This window comes from Halichoerus grypus, chromosome 11 (assembly GCF_964656455.1).
Source record: "Halichoerus grypus chromosome 11, mHalGry1.hap1.1, whole genome shotgun sequence".
Taxonomy (NCBI): Eukaryota; Metazoa; Chordata; class Mammalia; order Carnivora; family Phocidae; genus Halichoerus; species Halichoerus grypus.
This window is the reverse complement of record NC_135722.1, coordinates 101,677,872-101,695,297: the sequence shown is the minus strand read 5'-3', so window position 1 is coordinate 101,695,297 and position 17,426 is coordinate 101,677,872. Positions and strand designations below refer to the sequence as shown.

At 54.0% G+C, this 17,426-nt stretch overlaps 1 protein-coding gene across 3 annotated transcripts in view; it reads right to left on the bottom strand.

Moving 5' to 3' along the window:
- DRD2 (dopamine receptor D2) overlaps positions 1-17,426 on the bottom strand; it is a 59,514-nt gene that overhangs the window by 10,973 nt on the left and 31,115 nt on the right. For all 3 annotated transcript variants that reach the window (XM_036088213.2, XM_036088212.2, XM_036088211.2), the window contains exon 2: positions 513-828. In XM_036088213.2, the coding sequence (XP_035944106.1) occupies positions 513-797 (285 nt within the window). In that variant the 5' untranslated portion in view covers positions 798-828. The remainder of the gene's footprint in view (positions 1-512; positions 829-17,426) is intronic.

The window sequence follows — 17,426 nt, the reverse complement described above, 5'->3', positions numbered from 1 at the left end:
GACACAAACTGGGGGAGAGGGGAGGGATAAGGAGCACACAGAGCAGCCGCCCCTGCTTTTGAAGGGGGAAGAGAGAACAGGAAGCTTCCGGCCTAGAAGCATGAACATCCCCCTTCCTTGAGGCTCCTCCTCAATGGACTCCCATTTCCAGCATGATCTAATGAGCCAACCTGGGGCCAGAGTTCCAGCTGGGACCCACCAGCTGCATGATTTCTCTGACCACCTGGCTCACCACCTGTGAAAGGGTGTTTGTGTTGCAGTGACCTCGCAGGGCTGCCCTGAGGGCCACATGGGGAAATGCCGCGTACAGAGGACGGGACACGAGGCGTGGCCCTTAGTAAGCACTCTCCAACCTGGAATTGGGATTGTCAAGGAACAAGCAGCCCATTTTGTCAGGAGAAAAACTGAGCCCAGAGTGGAGGAAGAGGCCAGACCCGCGGAGAAGGCCCCAGGCAACTTGTTGGTGGGAACCAGGGACGAGCCACGCCTACAAGGCCGGGGTGCAGACCTACCTCCAGGTAGACGACCCACGGCATGACGAGCGTGGCCACCAGGAGGTCGGCCACTGCGAGGCTGACGATCAGGTAGTTGGTGGTGGTCTGCAGCGCCTTCTCGCGGGACACGGCCATGCACACCAGCACGTTGCCGAAGACGATGACAAAGATGAGCAGGGTGAGCAGCATGGCGTAGTAGTTGTAGTGGGGCTTGCCGGGCTTGCCTTCGGACCCATTGAAGGGCCGGCTCCAGTTCCGGCTCTCCAGATCATCATCGTACCAGGACAGGTTCAGTGGATCCATCGGGGCAGTGGGGCCACTGGGTGGCCAGGCTCTGGCCAGGAAAAATAGACACAGGGAGTGAGCAGGAGGACCTCCCCAAGCATGCTGCCTCCCACAGAAAGCTCTGGAGCTAAAGCCAACCACCCTGGCAGTTTGTAGCACTCTTCAGCCTTGGGATTTTCCGTTCTGTATCTAACAATTTTCTTAAAATGTTGGAGCCCATGCCACTCTTCTGCCGGCAAGTTCTTGCAGATGGCAAAACAAATGAGCAAGTATGATTTTTTTAAAGATAATAAAATAAATGAGCTTGAAAAGAGCCAATCGTTCATTCATTTATTTATTCAACAAACACTGAGTAAGCACATCCCATGCACCACACACTTGAGACAATGTAGCGAGGAGTTCCAGCTTCTACAGGCAGGGACAGGAATATGCATTCATTCATTCTTGAGTCTATAAATATGTAGTGAGCACTGTTGTATGTAGTGCTAAAAACATGGGCAGGAACAAAATACACATGGTTCTCCAGCACAACAGCCCATGAATCAAGCAGTTTAATCTCTAAGCAGTGGGCACTAGGAAATGGAATGCAGGAGAGACACATAACCTAGTTTAAGGATGGAAAGACTTTCCAGAGAAAGTGACGTTCGACCGACACTCAAAGGTGCATAGGAATTAGCCACGGGAAGAGCTGGGAGCCCAGGGAAAGGTCTCGACACAAGAAGCAGCATAAGTCAATGACAGAGCGAGAGAGCAGGTGCCCAGTGGAAGGCTAGAGGAGATTCATTCGGGATAGCTGAAGCCCAGAGGGACTCGGCATGAGCTGAACAGGGGAGGCTGCCACAGCAAGATCCTAGACGGCTTTACAAGTGATGCCAGATTTGACTCTGAGGGCAGTGGGAACCACATGATCGGATATGGCTCCCAGAGAGAAGGTTCTAACCGCTGTATAGAGGATGGAAGGGTGTGGCCAAGCAGGTGGCAAGACAGCGGCTGGGAGGCTGTAGGAACCCAAGGAAGAGACGATGAGCTTCTGCAAGAGAACCCTGAGGACTTCCTGAAGGATGTGTCATGTGAGATGCAGTAAAAGGAGGAATTAGCCAGGCAACAGAGTTTGGGAGACCTTGCAGCTATTGAGAGTACAACACAGCACCAGACAACAAACAATTCTGTTTGGCTAAAAATGTAGGGCCTGGGGGTTTGGGAATGAAACTGGAGGGCCATTCATGGGCCAGATTGGGTCTCGTAAGCTTGGGAGCCCCTGAGAGGTTGGGTGCAGAGGAAGGACCACTGGGCTAGTGTTTTAGAAAAGTGGCTGCTGCAGTGTAGGGGGACCTTGGAGGGAGCCAGGCTGTGGCAGTAATTCAGGGAAGAGAGGGTGGTTGTCTGAACGAAGGTGGCAGCAATGAGAACGGGGAGGTGTTCAGAATCAGTAGCTAACTTGTAAGTCAATTTCATGGAATTTGCTCATTGCGTAGATGTGGGATGGGAGAGGGGCCGGGGCACACGGCGGGGAGAAGGTGTAGAGGAAGACTGCGTTTCTGCCTTGGGCTCTGGAAGGCAGGAGGTGCTGCGCACTGAGAACAGGAAGCAGAGAGCCTGAGCGGCAGACTTGAGCTGCATCGGGCATTGACGGGCTTGACAGCCTGTGTTTTGATTGTAATTGGAACATTATGCACATATAATATAGCTGGCTTTTCTGCTAACAAAAGTGTTCCTAGTTTACAGGCTGGAATGCAGCTTATCAGTATTTCAAGGCATTCCACACAAAGCACCATGATTTCTGGGGGCTTTGCTACCCAAAGGGATTGGAAATCCACTAGTTTATGCCATGTGGGACGAACGTGGTACCATGTCCAAATCAGGGAGGGGAGCGCACCAGCCACAACAGGTCAGAGGGGACTCTGGAGAAGGGTCTGCCCACCTTCCACCCCCATCCTCGTCTGACACACCTGCTCTGCCGGCTCTCAGCAGGAGCGTGGATGATGTCCTACCCAGCACCACCAGTCTGGAGTCTCTGGGGAGGGCCAAACACCTAACTCCATGTGCAGTGGCGTGAAATGACCCCCATGCAACAAATCTTCCAGCTCTAAGGTGGTGAAGCTCGGCGTCACAGCGATGCTGCCCTCTGCGAACGCACCCAGCAGGAGAGCTACACGCACGTATGGATCACGCAACAGGGGCTGTTCCTGGTCCTTCATGTTCTCAGTCAGCATCTTTTGAGCCTGGAGCCATAAAGCCATGTGCCAAGCACTGTCAGGGGCCTGGAGACACGGAGGCTCCCGAGCGTTCTCTCTGCCTCCCCCCGCACTTCCTCTCCACGGGGCCAGTGGCCTCTGATGGAGACTCTGCGGCTCCCTGTCTGGCCCACCCCACCCCTTCTCGACACCCAACCAGCCTCACAATCCCGAGCCTGCCTATGACGTCGCTTCATACACCTGCAGAGGATTTGATAGTTTGCTTCGAACATACATATCGGATAATATATATATTATCTCATTTATCCTCAAAACCACCTCAGAGGCTTGTAAATATTATCGCAACTCTACGAATGAGAAAAATCTTTGGAAAACATCCCTTCGCCTCCCCCTGCTTGCCTAGCCCCTACCTGTCCTTCAAAGCCTTGCACAGAAGACTCCTTCCCTGGAACCCAATCTCAAGTGCTCTAGGCTGGACCACCTCCCTCCCTCCTTGGGGGGGTCCCACAGCATTGTTCCTGAGTTCTGTTCTGGAACACACCCCCTCTGTGTATCTGTTCCCGCCACCCCCCCACTGGATTGTAAGCATCTTAAGGTTACACCACATCTTGCTCATGCCTCATCTTCTTCATGGAATGAACAAATAAAAGAGCATACTCTCTTGTTCTCTGGGATCTGCAGATAGTAAGTTGTTTGCTGAACTGAGTCAGAGGCTCTGTGAGTCCAACTGGGAAGAAAAGCCCTCTGCCTGGAAATGTAGCTATAAAGATAGGCCACCAGATGAACAAGAGGCAAAAGAGAAAGACAGCCCAAGAGAACCACGGGTGTTGCATGTTGGATCCCCAAAAATAAGACTGAGGAGGAAGTTAGCGTGCAGGGAATTTACTGGGGACTGTTCTCAGGATGGAGGCTTGCAGAGAAGGGCAGGAAGCAGGACTGGGCCGAGGACAAGCTGGGCTGCTTTGCAGTCCCATCAAAGGCCTCAGGTGGCCTCCTCAGGGAACCTACAGAGGTGTCCCCTCTCATAATGTCACAGGGCGTGGGCTGGCCCAGGGAAAAGGTGTGACCTTGAGAGAGGCATCTCTCTTCAAGTGGGCACCTGCCAAGAGGGTAGGCGCATCTCAAACTGTCAGCTGTCGGCAGGCCCAGTAGTTGGGGAGGGAGTGTGTTGGTCCTGCAGGGGTCTGGTGACCACTCCGCCACTGGGCCGCTACAGTGGGTGCTCAGAAATCAGAGAGGGTATGCACAGGGGCACGGCTGGGGTGCTCATGGAGGGCTTCCCGGAGGGGGAAGAGCTTCAACCAGGACTTAAAATCATGGGTACAAGTAAGATAGCAAATGTGAGCATTGCTGGTCAGGGCAGGTTAGGGGGTGAGCACTCATCCCTCTGCGTGCTGGCTTCTCTGCAGGACAAGAGTGAGTCCCTTCACCCAAGGCTGGAAAGGCCTCATGCATTTAATTTTCTAATTCAGTATTTATTCTAGGTAGTTCTAGATAGTTTTTTTTTTTTTCTGATACAAATGTAATAGATTAACGTTACAGAAAGAATGGGAAAACCTAAATGCCTGTAGACCCTATTAATATCTTGGTGTAGGATTTTCTCCCAACCCCCAGAGCTAGCCCCAGTCCCTACTGTGTCCTCAGCACCCTTCCTACCTGGGGCCGACATCACTCACAAGCGGGGGCCGTCTGGCTAACTCCCACGCAACACCAAGCAGAACGGGAATTTAGACATCAGCAAATCTTGCCCCACCAAGGAGGTACTCTAGCATGAGAGATACTAGTGTAAGATAGGGTGAGGACCAAACAACCCGGGTTCCAATCCCAACTCCACCTTTACTAGCTCCGGTGTCTGGGCCAGACTACTTGGCTTCCCTGAGCCTCGGTCTTCCCACCTGCAAAATGGGGATAGCAATTACTGTCGCGAGGATAAAGTAAAATGATGCACGTGTGGCCGTCCCAGGTAAACTCTCAAGGATTGTGAACTTTACAAATCAAACCAAGCAAAAGAATTAAAAGAAACAAGCACTCAGACCATGAGCCTGAGGCTCCTGGAGGTGAAGTGACTGGACTGTCCAAATGCAGTCCATTGGGGTCCCGCTGTTATACCATGCTACCTCCTACGGCTCGTCCTTGGAAAGTGGGGGTCTAGGTGAGGGGAGAAGGGGTCCAAGACGCAGCAGACAACCCCTGGGAGGGAGTAAAGGAGAATAAAGGCAAAGTCTATGCCTGAGCCATGTAATACCAATTGCCATATTTCCTAGGCTCTAAAATAGAGGTGAATGTAAGATGCACCATTGTTTAATGCACCAGTAGGAAAGAAAAAAAATGCTATCAAATTGCAATACAGCTCTAAGATGGGGTCCACTGTAAAATGCATTCTGATTTCAGAGACATTAAAATGTGTGTATGTGGAGGTGGGGGAGGTGTGCATCTTAGAATGGTTAAAATACCGTGTCCTCCTGGCCACTTCTCTTTTGGCGCTTTCTCGGGACACCTGAGAAAACCCATCAGTCCCCACTCGGCCCCTGCCCCAGCTCCAGCCCCATCCCTTCTTTTCCTTCTGCCCAGGGCTCCAGGGGATGTCCCAGAAGAAGGCACAAAGGAAGGGCCAGGCTGTGGTCTTTCTCACCACAGGGGCTCCTGAAGGGCCCCTCAGATGCCTGCCCTTGTCCTACCCCTTGAGCCTCTCTGTCCCTGTCAGAGCTTCTGCTCGTTTGGGGGAGGAGGGAGCTCCAGGTATTCTGGGCTGGTCCTGGCCCCAAAGAAGCCAGGTGAGGTCAGGGCCCACTCTGCGCCTCCTGGAGCTAGCAAAAGCCAAGCTCGATAGCAGTCGACACCTTAGATTTGCCAGGATGATCCAAATTTCTTGTTCCTTTTTAAAAAGGAGATGGCTACATGTATGACCCAAGGCGAATTATTCCTATAGGAAATTTCAGATAAATAAATCTCATATTATTTTAAAACTTTCTGTCATCAGAACAAGAATCTTGATTTGGGGTTATGAAAATATGGTCACCTTGCTCACCAACCTCCAGACGCCACCTCCATTCTCTTCCAGGTGGCTACCGTCTCACGTGTAAAAGCTCCAAATCAGTCCCCATCAAGGAGCATTTAGCGAGTGCCAAATACATACATGGTCACTGCCATTGCTTAGCTACTTAGTCCTGTCTCCTGGAACAGGGATGAACGATCTAACCCTATTGGTAAGGATTGAAATGTGTGCCTCTCAATGTGTGCATTGGGGAAGTCATAACCCCCAAGGTGATGGTATTCGGAGCTGAGGTCTAGATGACAGGAAGACAGGGTCCTCGGGACGAGATGAGCACCCTTAGAGGAAGAGACACCCGAGTCTCCCCCTCCTCGTGCCGTGCGAACACACAGTGAGAAGGCAGCCATCTACAAGCCTGGAAGAGAGCTCTCATCGGAACCCAACCATGCTGGCCCCTTGATCTCGGACTGCCAGCCTCCAGGATTGTGAGGAAATTAATTTCTGGGGTTGAAGCCCCCCCATCTAGGGTACTTTGTTAAGGCAGCCGGAACTGACAGAGACACCAGGAGGAGGAGCGGCTGCCAGTCCCCCAAAGTATCACCCTCCTTTTCCCTATGCAGGGAAGCGGGGCATTGCTGCTCCCCACGCCACCCTCCCCAGCAGACTGCTGGCAGAGGAGGTCCCGCTGTGCTCTGGGGCCTCCTAGGCTTTTTCTTTCCAGCTGCTCTGGTGCATGGGAAAGAGGAGGGAGCCAGGAGCTTGGGGAGCTCCGGGGCGTGGGGTCCCCACAAGCCTCAAGCCATCTAAGCGCCAGAGATCCCCTGACCCTCATCTGTCTCCAGTACTCAGCTCAGAAGGGCAACCACCGACTGAAAGACCTTCCAGAATCATCCACTCTGGTGGTCTGTCCCCCTTGCATCGAGTTCTCCTGAACATCCAGCCTAGCTCCGGTCTGCTCTGATGGTTGCCGTCCTCAGAGCCCATACCGCAGAGCGTCCCAACGCGGTGTCTGGGGTGAATGAGGTGTGCGGGCTTGTCAGTGCGAGTGGATGGTGGAGCGGGCTTTTCCAGCCTCCAGGCCTCCGCCACTTATCCTCTGGGCTTTCCGCATGCGACCATTTCCTGTTTGTGCCCTCATTTGAAAAGGAGCTAGCTGTCTAGTTGAGGAAGGCAGTGAGAGCCCAGACAGGTAGCTGGGGCCGAGCTGGCCCACGGAGGCCGCCCTGGCCGACTCACACAGTCGGCCTGCGCTGGGGCAGGGGAGGGGAGGAGGGGAAGGTGGAGGCTGTTGAGAGGAGGCAGGCAACTCTCCCTCCTCCCCCCGCAGCTGCAGACACAAACAGCCTCTCACAAGTATGTTGGAAGAAAAAAAAACTCCTTTAAAATTCCACAGTTTGAGGCTGACACCCCAAACTTGGAGGCTGCAGTTGCCCTTGGTCCCCAGCCTGGTGGGGTGGGGCCAGAAGGGTCAATCCGTTAGGACAGCCTGGGACCCTGGAGGAAAGCTGGCTGATGGGGGGGGCGGGGTGAGGGGGACCGAGGGAAGGCTTCTGTCCTCTCTCTAGTATGATTCCATCCACCTGCAAAACTTGGGGGCGCAGGGCCCAGAGGTGGGGCGGGAGGAAGCCTGGGCGCAGTATAAACTCCAGCAGCCTGCTTCCCGCGGTGCTGCCTCCCCGGAAAGTTTGGCAGTTGAAGGAATCAAATTGTCTAATTAAAATGTAACAATCTCTTATCAGGCTCTATGGCTGGTGAGACAGTGCTGTCTTAAACACATCATTTTCCCTCTTCTCTGAAACTTGAAGCATTTCAATGGAAAAGGAGGGGTGGGGAGGAGGGTACTTGGCATTTGCATCTCAAAAGCAGCTTGTGGGAAGCGGGGGAACTGGAGGGGAGTGGGGAGGGAGTGGGTAAGGGGCTCTCCCCAAGACCCAGGGATTCAAGCCGCCCTGGCTCCTCTCACGGGGTCCAGACTCGGGGGTGGGCACCTCCCCTGTGCCTCCCGCGGCCCCAGGAAGAGTGGGATCTGGAAGGAAGAGGGAGAGGATGGAGCCCCCAGTCCTTCCTACAACAAAGGGAAACCAGAAGTCTTTAACTAATGCCCTTGCTTACTGGGCCCAGGAGGTCAGTGTGGGCAGGGGAGCAGGGGAACTGGGGCCTCGGATTCCCAGAGCCGTCAGCCAGGCAAGGAGGGCCTTCCCGGCTCAGACTTTGGGAAGGCCAGTGTGGTGGATGATGGCCAGGCAAGGGGAAGGAGGGATGGATGCTGCCACCTCCGGGCTCACCCTCTCCTCGCCCCTGAATCTTCCCTGGCCTCCCAGGCCCAGAGAAGAAGGGGGAGCCGGGCGGTGAGGCCCTGGGTCTGGCTCAGGGGCCAGCAGTCATTCTTAAGGGAAGAAACACTGATTGCTTTTGCCCAGGAGTGGGGGAGGGCCCAGGTACGTCCTGTACTTACAGGTTCTAGGGCTTGGCCATGGGGTGGGGTACCTATTGCCTCCTGGACTCCGCCATTGCTCCTGCTTGTCTCCACCCAGAGCCTCAGGGCAGCTGTGGGGGATCAGGTGTGGACTATTTAAAGAGACCTAGGCTAGTGGGGAAACCAGCCCTCCAGAGGCCTGGGAGGGAGGGTAGGCCACACACCGACACCGCCCACTTTGTGCCCTCTCCAGATCTGGCAAACCTCCTAAGTCCAACCCGGAATCCTGCAGGGACAGCGAGGGAGCAAAGCACGGGGCCAAGCAGCCAGGCCGCTGCAGGGTCTAGCTCTGTTATCCGTGGGGAGAATGATGCAGGTTTCCTTAGAAAGTGTAAAACCGCCTGGATGACTCTCTTCCATTCTTGCTCACTGGCCGTGTCTGGTACCACCCAGCAGGAGCCAGGAGAGGGGGTGCGGTCCTAAGAACCATCGGTGGCCCCCCCTGCGGCGGTATCCCAGGCACCCGCTCTGAGCCTGGAGCTAAACCTGGCCAGGCAGCCCCTTGCCTCCTACCTCACAGCTGAGAGAAGCTGCCCTCGGGTGCTCGCTCAACTTGCGTCCTTCCTTCCGCAAAGCTACCAGCTAGGTACCACCTGCTCCCTGCTCCCGGGTTCCCAGGTCCCAACTCCTAACCGGGCCCAGCCCTTCCAGGTAGGTTCAAGATCCCATTGTCCCGGCTGACCTCGTCCTCCTTGTCACGCTCCAGGACAAGCCCTTCTCCAGGGAAGCCTCCCTGAGGCTCCAGCCCAGAGCCATCCTCTGCCGTACTAGGCTCACGGCACCTGGGCTCCTTGGGGGCCCTCATCACAGGTGTAATTAAGTCACGTGTCTAATGATTTGTTTAGTGTCTGTTCTGACCAACCGGGGAGCTACACCGGTGTAAGGAGGACACTTAGCTTGTTTTTTTTCTTTTTGGTCTTCTCGCTTTCCAGCATGGTGGTGGCCACGGTAAGTAAATGTCTGGGAGGCATCCATGGGAGCCGGTGCCCCACTCAAGTGGGGAGGAGCCAGGCCCAGGGTCTTTTTCTGCCCTGGTTGTTGTTTCTCCCCTGGAATCTTCTCAAGGGGTATCAGTCGCCTCCCCCGAGATCTCTCTCTGGCCCTCTGGGTCTGGGTCATGGGGTTGGATACCCAGCTGGTTGGGGTCCATTCAGGCAATTTTCCAGTGGGCACATGGGGTTACAAGCCATTGAAAGAGAGAACACATGTGTGTGAAGGTGAGTGAGTGTAGGTGTGTGGGGAGGTGGGGAGACAAAGTGAATTCTGTGGGAAGGGATGCAGAGAGCCGGTGGGGATGGCTTCTGGGCTCCCAGAAGGCCTGGGGGGCCCAGGGGTTCGCAGTGTCTAGATGAGCACCCCACGGCGGGAGTGATGTCCCAGCAGGCCAGCACGGCTGGAGCCATTTCCCATGCAGCACCAGCCAGCGGCCATAAAGCATCCACGGGGAGCCCCCAGAGTGTCGCTGGGACAGGGTGGGTCCCAGGGAGAGGCTGAAGCACGCACGGCTCTCCTGTTGTGAAGGCGGCCCCTGCGTGGGAATTTCTCCAGGAGCAGAAAGAGACCAGAGTGGAGCTTGACTGGGAGCTCCAGAAGGAGACCAGAGTGGAGCTCCCCACCCCTCATGCTGTCATCCTGGACACCCTCTGTGTTTCTCCCTCTTCCCAAGATGGCCAGGTACCCGGGGTCTGTCCAGGGGTCCTTGGGAGTGTGGAGTGCCCCGAGAGACTGGGACAGAGGAGGGCTGCGGGGCCTTGAGGCCTCTCCCAGGTTGGCTCAGGGCTGGGCCCGGACCCCCCGGCATCACCCCCGAGGTCTACGGTAGGGTGAGGCAGGGTCTGGAGACCCAGGGAAAGCAAGAAGGGCGTCTGCCTGACAGCCCCGACACTGTGCATTTTGAAGGTTCCGTAAAAATGTCTCCTCACAAACTGTCAAAGTGTCACAAATTAATTAACTGTTAGCTGGGAGTGACTCAGTGTGGGGAGGGGGTGGGGAGAGAAGGCTCCGGGAATGCTAAGCGGGGTGGTGGCGGTACTGTTCTCTGCGTGTGTGAGCTGCCTTTTGATTAAAAATCCTCGCAGCTCAACACCGTGCAAGGGAAGGGGCAGATCACTGGGGCAGCTCACGTGCCGAGCAGAAAATTGGCAGGTGGGAAGCAGGGTGGAGGGCGTGGGGCCTGGGGCCCCCTCCCCGAGGAAGGGAACACGGTGGGGAGAAGGAAGCCTCTAGAAATTGTTCAGATCTAAATTCAGAAAGGAGCCCACAGGCTGACACTGTTTTTCCCCCCTTTCTTTCTCTTTCCCTCCCTTTGCAATCACGCCCCCCCCCCCAGGATGACAAGAATTGGGAAGTTGACCTGGGTTTGCCCTGAGGGCCAGGGCACGGAGCCCAGGAGGCAGGTCCACTTAGCCAGACTCACCAGCAGGAGCCAGGAGAGGAGGGAGGGTGGGTCTCAGACCAGCCTCCTTGACCTTTACTTTAATTTCAGGAGAGAATTGAGAAAACATGCTCTTGAAAGCCAAGAGGGAGACAAATCCTGAACCTTATTGCTCTGGAAGGAGGAAAAACAGTCCTTGCTATTTGGCAGAAAATTGCTTCGCTTTATGAAAAGACACCCCTGTTCATGAAAACAAAGAGCGGGTGAGTCCAAATAGCAGCCGGCATCCACCAACCTGCTGCTGGGAACCCTGGGGTCCCATGACACCCCCAATCCTTCCACTCCAGCAGGCTGGTACTGGGGACTGTGGGGACATTTCTTTTCCAGGAAGGAGAAAGGAGCCCTTCCCTAAATGCGGGGTGGGGGAGCGGGGGCAGCAAGATCTAACTTTATGACTCCTGCCCAGATATCTATCTGTACCGCAAAGACCAACTGAAGGTAAAACTTCACTGCTGGGATGCAATCAGCAAGATCCAGATTGTGGAAAAATATAATAAAAGAAACTTGAAAGCCGAATCAGCCGATTATAATGTGGGGAACTTACTTGAATCCTGATTCAAAGAAACCAACTTTTTAAAGATCCCTGACATTTCACGAGACCATTGAAAATCTGAAGAGTGGATTTCGACGCTATTAAGGATTCCCTGGGAACGATTTTTAGGCGTGGCAGCAGTGTTCCAGTTCATTTTTGTAGCATCCTGATGGCGCGGGATACACAGTGAAATATTTACAGATGAAACTAGATGATGTCTGGGATCTCTTTGAAACGAGTGTAAGGGGGCTATGGATGACTCCAGATCGGCCATCTGCTGGTCGTGGTGGAAGCTGGGTGATATGCCAGCCTTGGGTCCTCCCTTTCCCAGAGGATGGTGGCTCAGCTGGCAGGACAAGAGGTAGTGAGGGACAAATGGAACAGCTACCAAGCTCCTACTCCATGCTCGTCACCGTGTGAAGCGCTGTGCCTAGATCATTTCCCTTCGTCCGCACCACAGCCCTATGAGATGAGACATGATTTCCGCATCTCGGATGAAGAAAGAGGAACGGGGGATGGGGGGGATCTGGCCCGAGTTCACCCAAGCGGGTTAGGGACACAGATCCATCTTCCCGCAGAACCTGCAGACACGGTTCCTTCAAGGGCATGTCTAGGCTCTCACCCCAGCAAGCTGTTAGGTCTCTGACTGGTGTCTGCAGGGCCCCAGAGGAAGGGCTCACAGCCTTATAAAGAGGGAAGTGGCAGTCCGGGCCGCACGCAACCTTCCTCAGAGTCCCGAGTGCCCTCAGACTACCGATGTTTTCCAGAAAATGACACTTGGGGAGTCTCTAGGGCATCAGGCTGCTCAGCCCAAGTGAGCTCCGAGGAGGACGGGACGTGCTGGATCCCAGGTAAGAGCAGCAGAGATTGTGGCTAAGAATGGGGGTCTGCCCAGGGGCTGCCTCTGGGCTCACCCCTTCAGGCCAGTCCAGGACAGGCTGGGGTCACGGACAGAGCCCCTGACTTCCTCTGCCACACGACGGAAGCAGGTAGGAAGGGCAGCCACAGCGATGGGCAGACAGTCCTGATAGCCTGCTCTGTGCCCACCAGCACTGCACACCGTTCCCCCATCCCATCCCTGTCTCCAGCATTTGAGGCTTCTCCAAGCAGCAATGACCAGAATATGAAGAGGAATAGCTTCCTTCCATCCCAGGAATTGAAGAAGAGGAGTCAATGCAGCCTGTTAGTTTTTTATTTTTAATCGGACAGACAGACAGATCTGGCTTTCAATCTCACCCCCAACGCTTGTTAGCAGTATGGCCTTGACAATGCAATTACTCTGGGCCTTGGTCTTCTCATCTGTAAAATGGAGACATAACTCCCTCCTCACTGGAGTGGCTGGGAAATTAGCTTAGAAAATGGATATGAAGGGACCAGTAAGGGGTACATGCCCAACAAATGGCAGCTAATATAATGAAAATGGATGCTGTGGCCACCAAAGAGGTGGGGCTAAGCTCTGTGACGGGGTCCAGGCAACACACCGGGGGCTGTGATGAGTGTTGCTGGGGGAGAGAGACCCCAATTTCTCTGTGGCCCCTAACCCTCTGAACAATCCAGAGAGAATACAGCTATACCACATGAAGTTCCCACCAACCAGCCCTGAGATGTTGTGGGTGCCTGGCAGGCGACTTTGGGTAAAGTCTTCTCAGCCTGTGCCATGTGGATTTACCGCAACCTCGACCCTTCCCTCTGAATCTTTGAGAAAGAGAAGCCCGACTTGGCCTGTGGCCTTCCTGGTCAACTCTAAGGCTGCCCCAGCTACAAGATGCCTCTGTTCCTGAAGGTGGGGGTGGGCCAGGCACGCAGTGAGACCTGGCAGACTCTCTGAGGTATCAAGCAACCATCAACCCTGGATCATCTCGTCTAACCATGCAGATGTCTGACCTGCAGAAGGATAATCTAGTTCCCTCTGCTGAGCCACTTCTCTGATCCTCAATTTAATAATTAACAATAATTTAATAACAAGAACAGACGTCCCTAATTTCAGCGAGAGGTAGAAGAACCAAATAAAATGTTATGTTTCAAAGTGTCTTGCAAACTCTAATGTCCCATAAAAATGATAGTTAGTTAGGATCACCTCCATGGAGACCTTTCTCTGGCCATCTGGAAATTGATCATACCTACATTCTCATTAAAAAGCCTTGGTGCTTGCTACTATCCGATTGCTGTTTGCATGTGTTCTTTGGTACCTACCTTGCTCTGTGTCTGCCCCATCCCTCTGATGTGTCCGTGAGGTCTGACAGGCAGAAGGTGTTTTAATCCCGTGTACATCCTTAGCACCTCTTGGGAACGCTACCAGCTTAACTGGTGTTAATGAGCATCTGTGGTGAGGGTGGGCACGGATACAGCCGTGCTGCCGTGAACATCTCCAAATAGGGTGAGACCACTTTCCTTGTGGGGTTATTTTGAAGGTTAAATGAGGTACATCAAGCCCTTAGCATCGTCTCTGGCTCAGAGCCAGAGACGATGCTATTGTTCCTATTCTCTTGATAGCTGACCTGGGAAAATGTAGAGAATTGAATTTCACACCTGGAAGAAACCTTCAATCTAATCTCTTCACTTTACAGAATAAAAAACTAAGATGCAGAAACGTGAAAGGACCCACCCAAGTTCCCAGAGCCAGTTGCTTTCATTACCAAGATGGTGGTCAAGGTCTCTAGATGGGCCCCTCCCCTAGCTTTACAGGGCTCTCCAGGCTCTCCGCCTGGCTGGTGGACCCGATCCCAAGGAGGGCAGGTATCAGCTTCCCCCGTGGTCACTATCATGTCATCAGCAGCCGCATCTTCAAAGACATGAAGTCAGCTCAAGGAGGGCGTTCTGGGGGCCCCATGGGTATCTCTCCTGAGTCCCCCGTGACGTCATCCAACTTGTTGGATCTGTCCCACCCCTATCCTCCGCAGAGATGTACACGTGCGATCGGTCCTTACAAGGGCTGCCTGCCAAGCCTGACACATGCATTCCTCGGGACATCGGTGAGGCCATGCACACCGCGGGTTATGAGCTCGTGGATGGTCGCCACGTGCAGGGAGCAGCCCAGCACCTGCTAGGTTTCTTTATGGGCTGCTGCTTCCTGAAACAATGTTTGTGGGAGGTGTCCTGTCCCCTTCTTCTCCTGGAACCTGGGGAAAGGACTGAGCCCCCATATGTGTGGCTCCACAGCCTGATGGGGGCAGTGAGGGCGACAAGAGCAGCCAGGACTGCTCGGCTCCGCCCCAAGACGGCAGGATTGCTGCTTGGCCAGAGGAGGATGGCTGGGCCCAGGGACCCGCTCACCCCAGGCCTTCTCTGGATAACTCGGACCCAGAGACCCACCTGTGGGTGGGGGGAGGGGAGGGGAGGGGAGGAAAGGAGAGAACCACCGGAGAAGGTGGCTGTTGGGAGTGTCACTAAGGAAACGCCTCTGGCTGGAGCTGCCCCCCTGCCTGCCAATCCTGAGAATTTCGGAGGCAGAACATAAACTCTTCAGTCTTAGCCTAGGACTCCTGGGACACAGATGAGCTAAGTTTTCAGAGCCCGTCGTGGCAAACAACATAATGTCACTAATCAAACTTCCTGTGCGCCCACCCAATTTGATCCATCAGCCTTTTGATGCACTAAGTGAAGATGAATTAGGAGTAACGAGGCTGTGACAGCTCCCTGAGGCACAGGCTGACGGGGAGCTGTGATGACTGAGGCAGGAGGGCGGGGGAGCTCCTCGGAGGATCAGCTCCAGCTGCCGGTTCCTGCAAATAACCCGCCGATGCCAAGGCACCTCGGCTCCCCCTCCCCCAGTCCCGCGCTCTCTCACACACAGTCACCATCCGAGAAGTGTAAGCCGGTGTGTGTCTGAGAAACAGACTTGGCTACCTTCCTACAACGAGTGACACGCCAGAAGCCCCAAGCCAGTAGCAACGTGGGGCGGGTCAGAACACGGAATCGACGCATCTGGTCGCATGGGGGACACGGAGGCTGACAAGGGCAGGCTGGTAAAATCCCTGCTGGCAAGGCGGCCTGCCACTGAAGTCCCCACCAGCCCGGCCACAGAGACGCAGCACTACTGAGCCAATTCCTTTTCTACCAGAAGGTGCAAACTGGCCGCCTATGGGCCACAGGGAGCTTGCAGACTCGTTCCGTTGGGCTCACATAGAGAACATTGTTGGAAAATCGCAGTTTATGGTCGATATTTAAAATTTGGAGATTTTATATTAAAATAGACCTCTAGCTTCTCTTATAAAAAGAATCACAAGATTTTGGAAATACTGGCTTAGCATTCTTGCAAGGCAATAGCAGGCTGGGGTCAAGTAGAGGCAGCCGCCTTTACACGGGCACACACTGAGTGAAGAAGGCAGAGGCCCTGCCCAAGCAGAGGAGGGTCCAGCTTATGGAGAAGGGACTGTGTCTGTACTCCAAGAATGGAAGAAAAGGAAGAAGGAGCTACACCTCCACCCTGGGCTTCCCACCCGCTATGTTCTCCCTAGATGCCCCAGCACGCAAGGGGCAAAGCTCCAAGCCTTTGGCAGAGGCCCCTTCCTCCTGTTGCTATGTCCAGCCTCAGCTGGCTGGGACACAGTGTCCTCAAGTTTGCCACAGTCCTCACTAATCCTTATAGCCCTGTGCTCAGCTGGTTTCTCTCAATTTATATTTACTGCCAGGCCCCAGAATATATTTAAGTTTGAGTCCCCTGTTCTATAAGAGTATCCAGCGTAGTAGATCTGCTAATATATTGCTGAACTACAAAGGCTGTGTCTGAACGATGCTCTAGTATCTTCTTACTTGATGCTCACCATCAAGGCTGGTGGTGGCAGGAAGGTGGGCACTTGGAGGTTGGGGAGTCTTCTGGAAACACAGGTAACTTTTGAGCAAAGCAGAGTTTTTTTCTAACCCTCCCCAGCCGTGCCTGGAGACCTCAGTCCTCTCTCTGGAGGCCCCTGTCCTACGGTTTCTGAAGCACAGCCTCCCTTGGGGGCCTTTCTGTCAGCTGATGTTCAAAGAGACACAGGAAAAACAAATATCTCTCCCCAAAGGTTGCCTTCGCTCTAGCCTTTCTGATTGATCCTCTAATTATATTTGTGGCCCAGGAAGTCCTAATCTCTTCAACAACCGGAGTGTTCACCACAGGTTGAAACAAAACATCCCATCTTCCTGGCATGAGATAAATCGAGGTCTGCAATTTTTTGCATGTACCAGCCTGAGAGGCAGAGCCGCTGGGGACCTGGGACAGGTGGCCTGCTGGTCTTGGCTGCCTTTCTTACTCGGCAAGATGTCAGACTCCCTGCGGGAACACCAGCTCCCCACCCTCCTTCCTTATCTATTATTCTAACAAATATTCCAGGGTTGACTTGATGGAGGGGAGGCTCAAGGATCCTGTCCCCTCCAGAATGGATGGTGGTGACAATAAACAGGTGGACCCCGCCGCCTCTGGTCCCTTCAGCTTCCATTTCAGAAAACAGCATCTTGAGCCCTTTGAGAGGATGATACTCAGTGGTCTCTGCCTCTTCCAAATCCCTTTCTCACTTAGCATCTCTGGGGCCACCTCCTCCAAGAAGTCTTCCATGATCTCCTCCTAACTTGTTTATTCCCCTTCAGTCTCAGGGCACGCAATCTGCTCTTCGTCTTGGTGTTTCTGGTATGTCTGTCTCTTCCCCTGCTCTGTGCTCTTTCATGGCAAAGGTCTGCGTCTTACTCCTCGTTTCCTCCTCCAGCCGCTAATACTTGCCAGGCTGTTGTGTGGGAGCTTAACAAATAACAACTAGGGGGAGATGAAAGATCAGGACTTGAAAAGCTCTCCGGTGTCCTCCACTCTGCTGGCATGAAGCATGAACCATCACTCTCCAGCCCTCTTCTCAGGGCCGTCGCTGATGGCCACAGCACGCGGCACGCTCTCTCCAGGGAGCCGGGCTCCAGCACCTCTCCCGGCACCTGCAGAGCCTTGTGCCCACCAGGGAGTTAGATCTGCTGCCGGACCGGCTCCTGCTAGCTGTTCTTCTAATTGCCATTCATCTCGTCCACCGTTTCATAAACAACGAGATATGAATACAA